Below are 13,753 nucleotides of genomic sequence, written 5' to 3'. Positions count from 1 at the left end.
ATTGTTAAGCTAATTACTAACGATGCTAATGATAGTAGGTATGCTACAAATAATTTAGGAATGACACAGTAAATAGTGTTGGCATGTTGAGGGGGAGAGACGGTGGTGGAAAGGGGGATAAGAAGCTACTTGGGGCCCCAGAAAGGTTTGGGCCGGCCCTGAGCAGACATATTGGAGAAGGACAGAGAACCTGAGGAGTATTGTTGAGAGAAAAACACGCGACACCAGGCCCTGCTATTCAGACCAGCTTAAGGCCAAAATATAACCTGCAGGCAATAAAAATGTCAGCTTTTTATTAGCTGTAATTATCTTTAAAACTAACAGGAAATGTATCTATGTACATGTCATAAATCTATTGAGTTAAATACATAAACTTTCTGATTATATCTTGCAGAGCTGTAGCTGCGTTCGCTTCGTGTAACAAGCTCGTGCATAAAGCCAAGCTAAAAGTTCAACATCTATTTGGCCTGGCAGAGTCGAGAGAAAGCTGCACACCTACGCATCCGCTCTCATGCATGCATCTGTGTGGAGCTGCCCACTCACACTGTGTCCGCTGAGATGATCTCGGCGTGACTTTGGATCGCAGTGGTGTGTGTTGGTTTGTCTGCCTGTCACCATGTCAGGCTGTTAAAGTGACAACACTTCCAGTACGTGAAAACATTAAAAAAAATTTAAAAAAGTTACATGTAAACGCTTTAATGTCTTAAGGAGAGGTAAAGACTTAAAACGGAGCACAGGACACAGCTTGAGATAAACACACTGAGTACTGAAGGGGTAAAGTGGTTCTAAATATGATATTCTTTTAAACTAAAAGCCGATGTGGCCAGTGGGATGGAGAGGTATGTGACAAGAAAACACTAGAAAGTCCGACATGTTGGCTCAAAACATGTCGCCACGCACAAACACAGTCTGCCGTCGTGTCGGATGAATCACAGCCGGATTGGGACACAGGTCAGCAGGCCCAAAAGGAAAATTCTTCTGCTTTGCATCTTGTTGGATGCTGTGTGTGTGTATTTGGCTGGCGTCAGTCTGTGCTGTTTTCTTGCTGGGGTAAGTCTCTGCCATCTGTCCACGCTGTGAGGCCGTGACAGTCAGGAGGACGCCGGTGCCAAGTCAGACACGAAAGCAGCCGTCGCGCAATCACAAACAGACGCAGGAGAGTCCAGACAGCTGCTCCCCAAGACGCCGAGCCAGAAGTAGACATCTTTTGAAAGTAGTTCGTGGTGAAACTCATTGGGAGAAATCTCCGTTGCATGTGTCTTGCATGTTTTGTCATCACAGTAGACCTTTCTTTGGTTTGCTTCAGCTGGCGACAGCAATATCAGGTTTAAGGAGTCCCAGAAAATATCCAGGAGCGCCTTAAGAGATCAAGATGGATGAACTTTACTAGAATCAACAAGAGGGATTCTGAATTAAAACACCAGTTAAAACAGCAGAAAAGGTCAATCAGAGAACACAGAAGAAGATTTACTCAATGAAAAATAAATATTGCGATTAGAAATATTGAAAGATGGAAGATTTAAGAGCTGGGGGATAACTCTTTATCAGGCAAACAGAGGGATCCCTGAAACTCCCAGATCTGACTTAAGGTGTAGAGCAACTCACTGCTTATCCATCCAATAAGGAGACCTGACCGACTCATGTTTTCTACTTGTTTGACACCAAAGGTTGAAGCTAGAAGCAGCTAGACAGGTAGAATCGCTTTAAACGGATTATGTGCTTCACTGGATGACCTTCTTCCTCATATTTCTAGCAGGTTTTCTTCATTTTACCTGTAGTCCATGAGCTGCGCTCATCTCTGACGAAAGGAAGGAGAATCGTGCAGAAGAGCAGATTCAATTCGCTTCACGTGTCCCATGTGTCCAATATTTGTTCTAATCCCCCCCCCGCAAAAAAAGTAACTCTTTGTTCCGATGTGGAATACGTGCCGTAAAAGCTGTTTTTTTTTTTTTTTTAAGTTATCAACTTTAGCTGTTTGCTCCGTATGATACCCTGCATAAAATTATTCTTAACTTTTCAAAACTTCTTAGCTTTCTGTCACATGACTGTAACACTTTAATATGTTTTATTTAGAATTTATCTGAGAGATCAATATAAAGTAAAAAAACAAACAAACAAAAATAGTAGTTAAATTCCACATTTTTGTATGATTAAAAACCTGAAAAGTATGGCACGCATTTATAATCAAAAACCCTGGGTCATTATTTTGGTTTTTGTCTCCATTTCCTTGAGTTTCAGAGGCTGGGTTTTCATTCTTCTTGGTAAAATAGCTTCAGCTCAGTTAGACTGAATGTCTGTGAGTGTGACTAAACTCTGCCACAAACAGGCCTTTCACAATAAGCAATAAATCAATTAATCGCATGAGAAATTAAAGCGAGTTCAATCCTTTCAGGATTTTTGGTTGCAAAGGTCAATAGGTTGCAAAGCACTTCTCAAAACACATTATCCAATTTTAATTTTAAAGTTCAGAACATTTACAAAGCACAACGTGAAGGGACTGTGTGGTTTTCCTTGACAAAAATAAATAGCATTGGCTTCAAATCGAACAAAAAAATAATAATAATCACAACTGTGAGATTCGCTGAGGTCGCATGTATGTAATTTGCTCTCTTGTTGATTGCAGCTCATGGCTATTGATTGCGTTGAAACGCTCGCCGTGTGCGCAGAGATCCTCCTGATGAGAATAACTGGGTGTGAAGGATAAAGTAATTAAAAGGTTCCTCCTCTGCAGAGATCTGCGTGAAATATTGTTCTAATTAAAACCTGCTGGCAGAAACCCTTGGGCAGGAAGGCCAAACCCGGTGTGTGCAGATTGGATGTTGTTCCTATGTACAGAAAGCACCCGAAAGATTCCAAGAAGCTTTATTAGTTTCCATCCTTTCCCACCGCGATGAACAGTTAAATGGAGAAAGACCAGAAGCTGGAGGGGAGAGAGAGAGAGAGAAAGAGAGAGAGAATGACTGACCTGGCATCGTACTTCTCTCAAATTTATTCCAGTAGTTTCACAAAAAAATAAAAAGCTTTTTCTTCATTTCACGTCGATACCCTCTGCTGCAGCAGAATATGTGTCTTTGCACTTGCAATTAATTCAGAGTCAAAGTTTTGCACGTGGCTGCTTGACTGTAATTCTGACTGGTATGATCAGAACGCATTAAAAAAAATTTCAAATAATAGATGAATTTTGCATCTAATCAAAGACATGAATGTTTTCAGTCTGCACTGCAATTTGAAGTCACGCATGTTTCGTCCAGCTGTGTAAAATACCTGAGAGACTCAGGTATTTTAATGTTTCCGCATTTGCTTTTCAGACGCGTATACTCCTGGAGAAAAATCATTTCTTTTTGTCTGCAACAAAGGTTTGTATTGTCCTGTTCTTCTCGCTGAAGAACTGACGTATAGGAAAAACATCCTGCACAGAGGACAGAGGAGCTTTAGATGTTTTCTTACTTTGAGGTTCACAAGCTGCAAAACCCAAACTTTTCCACAGGCACGTTTTCAAACCGTGCTCGCAGAAGCGGGACTAATAAAATGTGGAGAGCATAAATAAAACCGCTTACGTTATGCTGATCACGCCTCTCCTTAAGATTTCTGAATTTTAAAGGTCTCATATGCAGAGCAGTCTGTGAGGCGACGTTCGCGCGTTTCGCTTCTTTAGTGTTTCGATGATGAAGAAGTTCTGACCCGCCTCAATTACTGTGAGGAACGCGGCGCTCCTCCGTCACGTTTACATGGCTTTGAGTGTGATGTAACCAGCATCGCTTGTACGTTAAAACATTTTAACTTTGTGTTCCCTTAATTTCTGTAACCATATATAAGACATATGGACTTAAATACACAAACGCCCACATTTATATTTTGATAAAGGACAGTTTAAAGAATGAAATAATTCAAGCATAAAATATTTAATAAGGTTTCATGGGACAAATGGTCGACCTTATTTAATTGTTGGTTTCCTGGCGCATGGCTGAATTTTAATCATAGTTCAGACATTTTCTGTATTCTTATTTGTCCATTGGAAAAGCTTAATGTTTTATGTGTATTTTGTGACATTTTTTCCAGCTCAAGCCTCTCTTAGGAGCAAGTTGGTGGCTTCGCGTTGGAGCGAACCGGTGTTTTCTCCAGATTAAATGTCTTGTACAAACATTTGGTGGAGCAGAGAAAGTAGAACGTTTAAAAACTTTCCACTTTCTGAACAAAGAAATCTGCCCTTTTCTTTGTTGCAAAATCCTCCCACAGAAACGCAGAGAACCTAATTAAATGAAATTTAAATTTTCCTCCACGCTCCTGTGTGGCAAATTTCAAGCGTCTGAGCCAAACTGTGACCCTCAGACAAAAGTCTGCCAAAACTCAAGCCCATAATAAACTTAAAAATTGACACTCTGCACACTGTAGTGAGGTTTGGACTAAAACAGTGTTGGTAAGACTGAAATGCTGAGACCTTCAATGACGTCGGTATTTACTGTCAAAACAGGAAATTTAGCGGTTTGGCTTCATCGACTTCAACGATGGAGGAGTCAACGACGAGCTCTCAAAAGTTAAGAAATGTGCAGAAACAGCTCATGGTGGTGGTGGCAGCATCATGCTGAGGTTCAGTTTGCCTACTCAGGGTTTTGGTGTATTGCACTAACATGAAATAATATGGAGGACAACTTCCAACTTCATCAATTATACCTCAACTCGAGAGCTAGACGACTAAAGTCTCCACTCCCTCGTTCCAACAGGACGCTCATCCCAGTCGGCTGAAACGTTTCAAATGGTAAATGGGCTGCATTTGTATAACGCTTAATCAAGTCCAAGGAGTTCAGAAGTTTTCACTCTACAATGAGTTTAATGTACAGATTAATCCGTTCATTCACACACTGATGGCGGTAAGCTGCAAACGACGGGAGCAAGGACGTGAAGGGATTTCTCCAACGAAATCAAAGTTCAAGAAAATGTGAAAATAAAAGTCAGAACACGATCTTTATGAGTGCTTCTTTAAATGTGTATTTCACATAGAAATATTAGTCAAGACGTACTCGCAAAATTTAGTTGACAAAGCAATCATGCAAGTAAATTTCTGGCCTCGTATGCAGAAATGGTATGAGGCCATACATTTAAACAACTTCCTGTTTAGATTTAGACAACAGGAAGTGGAAATCATGCAGTTTGCCAGGTGACTTTCTACTTTTTTACGCCCTCCAGCTGCTCTTTCCACAAAAAGGAAACGTGAATAACAGCTTTTAGGCCTGCAGGAGAAAAAGGTCACACATTTATGAAGTGCATTGAAGGGTCTGTGGGCTTTGAAGGGAGATTACAAATATGTGTGTGTGTGTGTGTGTGTGTGTACTCTGCCATTCACCAAACAGATGCAGTTCTATCTCTCTCTCGCAGGGCCGTACCTGTGGTGGAAAAGTAGTCGCAGAGGCGTGATAATGAAACTTTGATAGCCTATCTTTTAGTGAGCCGCCGTGCAAACGGCACAGCCAAGCACCGGCAGGAGGGCAGGGTAATGAAATCGGATGGATGGATGGGAATATTACCTGATGGGACAGCGCCTGTGTCCTCACCGTCTCGTTGAGTGATAGCCCAGTGTGCGGGGGGGGGGAGTAAGCGATATTTCCTGTGATTTAAACACACACCCTGTAAGTCGGAGCATCTTTCCAGCTGTCAGGGGCGGAGCTGGAGAGAGACGGAGCTAAAACAAATTGCTCCCTGCTGGCCTTTTTACTTCATCGGCTGGTTGCTCAGCTGATAAATTCAGGTAGCCTGCCGGTCAGCACTGGGAGATCTGCGAATGGCGGGACTCGGCTGGCGTTCCTCTCATCTGCTTAATGATTCAGGTTGGACCAGCTGGCTTCTCACGGTTACTTTATTTTCTGACAGTTTGCGACTTTATTACCGCCACCACTCCTGCAGTTTTGTGCCATCTTCTCCACCTTTTTGCAGTCTCACAATTTTATGCTTGTCTCAGTGTAGCAGGTGAGGGTCAGCGCGCCGTTTATCAGCGGAAAAGACCTCAGGACTTACTGCTCAGCGACTTTAAATCAGGTTTAGCAGAGCTCTGAACAAAACATCTCATTTTCGTTCTGCCTCTGCCGTTTAGGATCGAGTACTGGCAACATGTTCCTGCCTTGTATTGAATCTTATATTTTTTATTTTATTGAAGTTGTAGTTGAGAACAGCAGGATCGGTATAAAACAGCAACAACAACCCAAGTCATATCTCTGTTCATCTAAGTGTTTCAGTGGTTTACAGTGCCTCGTATTCACAGCCCTTCACTTTTTCCAGCATTTTGCCATGTCACGGCCTTATTGCAAATTGTATTAAATGAATCGCATTCCTCAAAATTTTACGAGTGTGGGGGAAAAAAGCTTTTACAAATTTAGTAAAAAATAAAAAACAAGCGGTTTATATAGCTCAAAATGTAGCCGTTTCCATTGATCGTCCTTGTAATCCTTAAACTGAGTCCACCTGTGGTAAATTCATTTGATTGGACTTTATTTCCATCTGTACTTCCACATGTGGCCAGTGTGATATGACAGAAATTAGTTGAAGTTTATGAAATTAACCACAAGCCCTGAAAACTGATGTCTGCTGACATTGTTTGCAAAACTGTTTTGAAAATCAAGACACAAATTATTCAGTATTTTTCTCTGTAACAATATTCATGATTGGATTTAATTAACTAATGTTGTTAGAGGATTGATTTGTTTTGCACTTAGCATGTCTTCCCGATCTACTTTATTCCTTTTTGTGATTTGCTCAGCCTTGTTCTGTTCAGTCTTCTTTTAGATGTACAATTTAGATTATGTTAGTTATTTGCTCCCCCACTGCCTAGTCACCATCGTCTTCTTCATCCTTTTCTTCTTCTTCTTCTATCTATTCTCCAGACTGCTGTATACTTTGTCTTCTCCTGTGTCGTGTCTTTTGTAACCTGTTCTCTCGCCCCGTAAAACTCACCATCATCAGATCTCGCCTGGTCGTCTGCGTTTGGGTCCTGCGCCAAACATGAAAGCTGAAAATTGCATCGTCCACTCGACAGAAAATGTCGCGCAGAACAAATTGAAGCTTTCTACGTCTGGGGACGAGGCGCGGATCAACGCCGTGACAAGTCACTTTCTCCCTCATGTCCTGATTGGACAGCAACTCTCACCGAGTGCAGACACTTAGAGCACGGCTTCATCAGAAGCGGCGCCAGTTTTTCGCTTCAGCTTAGCTGTTTACTGCTCTCCAACAATCAATCACAAAACATCTCAGAGTTTCCTGAACTAAAAACTAAACTTTCTTTCTCTCTCTCTCTTTTTTTTATCTCCTTGCAAACTTTGGGTGACCCCGACTTCAATAACAAAGTCCTTCTTAATATTTTTCACCAACAACTTCTCCCTCAGGGCGACACTTGACCTTTTTAACACCAGATCACTGAGCTCAAATCTTTCATGGGTCATCATCGGTTTAACCGATTAGCTCTCCACACAAGAGGAAAGGGCCTTCACAGCAAGTCTGAATGTCAGAGCAGAAGCGGAGCGCGGCCAGCGAGCAGTCGATCATAATCGCTGCGACAGGAGTAATCAGGCTGCCAGCTCTCATCAGATGAGACGCTGTGCGTCTCCACGGCAGCAGTAAACACAGGCGGAGATGGAAGTCTTTACATTTCAATGCACTAAATGCCTTTCAGGCACTTCTAAAGATACTGCAACCTTGTTTTTTTTTAATTATTATTCTTTCTTTGGAAAGCTGTTTAACGATATGGAAATGGAAAATATGCAAAAACTCATCTTTGTTAGAAAGACAGATTTCTACGCTTAACGCTTTCGTCTGAACGGATAAAAACCGAAACCTTCTGGATGTCTTCGTAGGTGTGAACGAGGGCCTGACGATTTTCTGTGTGGCTTAATTTGTGAAAAACATTTTTTTTAAAAAAAAAGTAGAACTATGCAGCTACGCATTTTCATTCAGCTTGCCCTTTTCTGTAATGCATTAATGACGGTTTTACCAAAGCAGGCCAGTCAAATAAAAAGGGGTGAATTATTTCACAGACATTATCCCAGTCTTGATAGAGGACATAATTAAGGCTCTTTTCAAATTGAGTGACCTTTAACTGTATGATTTGTAGCTACTGATTTTGACCTCTAGACCTGCTGAGATGGATTGAAGTGTGCTGCATGCAGAAAGGGCTTGGATAGAAGTTTTTTCTCTCTCTCTCTCTCTGTTGCATCTTGAAAATATGTTTTTGTTGAGAAACATCTGAGTTTGTGCAAAGCCAGACGCATGCTGAGGTTGAGCACAAAGACAGATTCATTAGAATAAAGCAGACAACATTGAATACAAGAAATGTAATTATTTAGTATTTCATTTGAAATTGAATCTCCATCCATACATTTTAGGTAAAGATTTCCCAGCTATGTTTGCCATGTTAAAACGCAGACAGGACCTTGAGATGTTGAACATATCGAAGGTTTATTCCTGTCATTTCTCAGGACAGAATTGAAATTCTCAGAAGTGCTTGTTGAGTCTTTGAATCACTGTGTCGCTCGTGCACATCAACAAAAGCTTTTTTTTTCACTTCTGGGAAGACGATACAAATGCTTTTGCACTTAATTGTGCTCTATTCTCTGCTTTCTCCTTTCATTTTCAGAATGTACTAAGTGGCTCTCTGTTGAATAGTCCTGACCTCCACAACGTTTCAGCATATTTCTATACATTTCCATTAAACTTTTTTTTTTCTAAATATTGACCAGCCTGCGTTTCTCCAGCATGTGTGAAGCATCAGATCAACCAGTTTTCTGAAATAGCTCAAAGTTGAACCCCCAATTATAACCCAAGGTTTCATGTTCCCAGTTCAACTTTTTTTTTTCTTACTTTGAGCTCTGCAGTGCTCAAAGTAAGAATTACAAAGGCACGGTCTGTCAACAAATTACAGCAAGGTAACTTTATCTCTATAGCACATTTTCAGCAACAAGGCAATTCAAAGTGCTTAAAAATAAAAGCGTAAATGTGAGTCTTGTCCAATCTGTTGCCAAAATTACAATTTTCAATACTTGTCATAGAAACTTTAGCATTAGTTAGCATTAGCATCCCTCCAGAGTGAACTGTTGGATTGACAACATGACTAATCAATGTGACTGTCCCAACTGGACACAAGGTCTCGTCACATCGATGACACGCTTTGACTCTGACATTCACTTTCGAGTGTGTCACAGCCCGGCTCAGAGGCTGCGACGAAAATGGGATTCAGACAAAAAATTTTAAATAAAAACATTTAAACAAACAATATAAACCAGTGGAAGTCCACAAATGTCATAAAAAGACAAACATCTCACCTAATGCGGAGATAGTGTGATGGTCTGGGAGCACGTTGCAGCTTCTGGAAGTGTGTTTGATGCAACTGTGATTTCTGCTCTCTACTGTGAAATGCCAGAGGGAAAATGTCTGACCACCACTTTTGCACATCAAGTTAATGCAGCGGGAGAAAGACCCAGGAGAGGGGAGTCAAACTCCAGTCCTCAAGGACCAGATCGTCAAGGGAAAGAAAAGAATCGAAATCAGCACATTGTCTTCTAGGAACCTCAACAAGGAAATGGGGGGAACAAAGCAACAATCTACTTTTGTGATCTTTCCCCAGGACAATCAGTTCAATTAGAACCAAAAGATTTCTTACACAACTTCACCAACTTCCCAAGGTGGAAAGAGAAGAGTTGAGGCGAAGACCCCAACAACAAGTACTAGGAAACGACTCGGTTTCAGGAGAAACATGTTTCCACTTGCGTCCTTCGTCAGTTTGCCACAAGCTGAAACACACTGGAAATAAAGTTATTTTCTACTGACTTAAGTGTTGATGTTGTCTTCAGCTCACAAAAATCAATTCAATTCAAATTCAGAAAGCAACAGAGTTTTTACCAGTCGTCTTATTTTTTTTCAGAACCTCACTCTGTCCTCAACTTGTTTTATCTATATATCGTTACCTATTTTTACCTGCTTCAGTCCACAGCATCACTGCCTATAATATATATTCTTCCACAACTCTTTAATATCGTTCTTTGTTATTCCTCTTCATATCTCGGCACACAGAGACAAAGCTCTTTTTAGGGAGCGTTTGATCGAGAGCAGACCATCGCTCATAAATTTATACCAAACACTGAAACGTCAGAGCGGCTGATCGTTTTTATTCAGGAGCAAGAAACAAAGACATTCAGTGACATTTATAGCTGCTCTTCTTTTCCATAATAATATTAGTAAAGCGTCTTAGAATGGCATCCATGAATGAGACACCCGGCGTCTGGACAGCAGATTACATGCAGCTTCAAAACCGGATCACATGGCGTGGAACAAGTCACGGGACGAGTTATTTACGACAACACAGCAAAAGTCATGATGCGTCGCAGATGAAACGGCTCGGAAATGAACAGTCATCGTCTGTCCTTGTGCCATAAATAAATGCAAATGCAACATCGTTATGCTGTTTCCCTGCCGCGCGGCTTCTGCTGCCTTTCGAGCTTCAGGTCTGTGCATCTGATTACAGAAGCAGTAATTTAGGAACAGCGTTATATTCTAAGACTATTCACAGAAAGCAGCAGGCCCGTAACGGGAATCTGTAGCTTTGTGTTCGTGAGCGGCAATCACAGAGAATCGTCTTTATTATTTCAGTATTGTTTGTGTCTTTTAGTAAATCATCTAAGTTACGTCCTAAAAAGCGGGACATTTTACTGGTTAATTGTTCAAAAAGCACATATTGGCCTCATGAAGCGGCATATTTTGCCTCAAGGGTCCTCGTTTGGTTTATGCTCCACCCGCGTCCCTCGGAGAAAAGAAAATCTCTTTTCAAGCTGCTCATATAAAGTATCAACATGTTTTGTTATGAATGCAATTTAATGTCTAACTAAAGTCTGAGTTCTTTACTTGTTAAATGCCAGTTTTATTGAGTAAAGTCTTTCTATTTTAGACCAAAAAAAACCCACCAAACTACAAAGGTAGATATTGACAAAATGTCGTCTTCTTCTAAAGCATGACATGTTGGAGGGAATGAACAAGAAAACTGAATTGAAATACTGTTTGAGAAATGCTTTTTGAAAGTTAGTTTGGCATGAAAAGAAATGCTGAAGGACATGTTTTGTTTTGTTTGAAACAAGGAGACTTTATGGGCTAAAAGCCCCTTAAAAGCTTAATTTTATCCCCAATATATCTCTTAACTTTCTTCTTAAGTTATAAAGAAACAGGATCCAAAAGCAAACAAATAAAATTAGGGAGAAAAACTAAGTGGAGGTTTTGTCTGCCTTCTACTAACAAAGATAATAAAGTAAGCCTTTTATGAAAATTAAAATAATCTATGTGGGATGGAGAGTCAGGCTTTAACCCAACATGCCAACAGCTGATGTTTTTCAGCTACAGGGAGATCGCCACATGTCTTTCAAATGTTGTATTTCTTATTTCAAATTTAAAAAAAACAACAAAATCCTCTTAAATCATAGAAACACAACTGTCTGAATTTCTCTTTTTTTGCCTTTCCACAAGATCTCAATCATTATTTCTTCAGTTTATATTGTCGTCTTTACATTCTCATCGTGTGGCTGAAATAAAAGGCATTAATAAATGCCTTTTATTTTCTTTCTTTGTCTCACGTCTGTCCTGTTGGATGTTGCTTCTTCCATAATTTAACCCAATGAGAAGCGAAACCCACAGCAGGAACTTAAACGCCGTCAATTCAAATTGAGCAGTCGGGTTTTTAGACTCTGGGTTTAAGAAAAGTGCAGCACCGTTGAAAGCTGCTGAAAATGAACCAAGAACATTCTTTTGGGCTTAGAGGCATCAAACTGTCTGACAGCAAGGTTACATTTCTCTGAAGAGCCATCTATCAGAGCGGTGAGCTTCTTGCACTGATTTGCATAATAATCCTCCAAAGACATTTAGATATTCATGAGTTATATCAGTTTATGTAAAAATGTAGATTTCCTGGCAGATCGTAAGTTGCCGCATATTTAATTTTCTGCCTTTCGCTTCAACCACAATGTCTTTTCCCAATCTGTTGTTCAGTTTTTTTTGCAAAACAAACATCTCCACGTTGCATAATAGTTTGCAAAATTTATAATCCCTACCTTAAAAAAAAGTACTGAACGTTTTCAGCCATCTGCGAGAAATTACAATTGGCATTTTATTTATTTATTTATTTATTTATTTTTTACAGATGGTTGAAAAGCTGTGCAAGTAATAGTTATAGTTAACCATTTATCTGTGCAGAGTGACGTCAGCAACACATTTTACTCAAAGCAGAAAGTTTGTCACATTGCAACATCGATTAGAAAACATTTGCAGTTACCAACATGTATGATAAAAAAAAAACAAAAAAACAAAAACAAATCTCCATTTGGTGACGACAATTTTCATGACTTTGCATTCACCACATCTATTTAAGCAGATGAACACTCAGGTTAGTTTACATCTAGAAAGATTTTCCTCTTTTACAGAGCTTTATATAAAAGAAATTGTGGTTTAGAGAATATCGAGCAGAGCGACTGAACAAGGCATTTTTACATGTAGATACACGACATGTCGGCACAAGCATATTTACATAGAAGTGACACAATGTGCTGTACGCTCCTGCTTTGGCTCGCCTTTAAGTTCCTTCATATGAAAGCTGTAGCTGCTCAACAGCGGCTAATCATACACCAGCAGAGACACGTGTTTGCACTAAAATGGCATGCCGTGCAGGCTGCACAAACAGGCAGACGCGTCCTCTTGCTGGTTTGGAGCACGGTTTGGCACAATGATCCACTGCGGCAAACACAAATGGTTCCCTTTATGTACATTCAGAAATCCCTCCAGTTCCGTAGAAGGAGAGCGTGTATTTCTCAGGTCCGAGTTTTCATTTGTCCACCGCGGTGAAATCTGAGGTGAGGAAATGGGTTGACTGCTGTACGGTGACGGGCTGAAGCCGGAGCGGTCGTTGTTAACTGTTCAGGTGGGCCCTGTCGCCCTGCCGCAGCCGTACAAAGGCATTCTGAAAAGCTCAGTGGAGGGAAATCGTTTCGAATTTCACCTTCCATTCAGTGAAGAGTCTTTGAAGGCCAAAATACCACGCAGTCTTCCAGCAGTGACAAACACAAACTCTTTCTTTCCGACAATCTTCAGCCAAATCCATCCTCAAAAAGAATATGTGGAGGCGAACAAAAGGCAAACAATTGATTTGTTAGCTCACCATAAAGCGTTACAGATAAGCTGAGAGCTAGGGGCCGGAGGTTAGGATTAATAAGGCAGAAAGAACCATATTACCAGGCTGTAAAAGTGGTTTTATGGATCAATCAGTCCTTTTGTCTTGTTACCGGAGAACATTTCTACCTATAAAGCTTACAGTGCTTCTCAAACTACACAAAAGTGAGTTTCTTTTAATTATGCTTGAATTTTTTTCAACTGTCTTGCTTCTTTGAAGATGGAATCGTTTGTTTCGAATCACAAAGCACGAAGTTGCAGGTTTGCGGACCGACTTCCAGCAGAAGAACAGAAGAAAGAAAGCGGGGTGCGGCGAAGGTGATTTGTGCTCGTCCGTGTTTCTGTGTTTCGAGGCTTTGCTCGTGTGGTTTCCGTGCACTAATTATAGCCCTGTGGTGACCTGCGTGACTTCAGAGTTGAGATCGTCGTTGGCAGCTCCTCCGCAACAGCGGGAGTCCACCGACGACCCCTCCAAGGCTAGTCATACCTGCAGAGAGGGCGAAAAAAGGTATTTCTGTGTCACGTCTGGGTGATTCCTCCTCCATTTGTCTCTCCAAGCTGCAAACTTCTG

General features: G+C 40.8%; 1 protein-coding gene across 3 annotated transcripts in view; it reads right to left on the bottom strand.

Annotated features, from left to right (window-relative positions):
* Positions 1-11,963: 11,963 nt before the first annotated feature.
* oprm1 (opioid receptor, mu 1) overlaps positions 11,964-13,753 on the bottom strand; it is a 28,899-nt gene continuing 27,109 nt past the window's right edge. For all 3 annotated transcript variants that reach the window (XM_007577394.2, XM_016663728.1, XM_016663729.1), the window contains one exon: positions 11,964-13,669. In XM_007577394.2, coding sequence (XP_007577456.1) covers positions 13,664-13,669 — 6 coding nt within the window. In that variant the 3' untranslated portion in view covers positions 11,964-13,663. The remainder of the gene's footprint in view (positions 13,670-13,753) is intronic.

The sequence above is a fragment of the Poecilia formosa genome, unplaced genomic scaffold (genome assembly GCF_000485575.1).
Source record: "Poecilia formosa unplaced genomic scaffold, Poecilia_formosa-5.1.2 Scaffold439, whole genome shotgun sequence".
Lineage (NCBI taxonomy): Eukaryota > Metazoa > Chordata > Actinopteri > Cyprinodontiformes > Poeciliidae > Poecilia > Poecilia formosa.
Note: the sequence above shows the minus strand (reverse complement) of the source record. Positions and strands in the feature narration are given on the sequence as shown.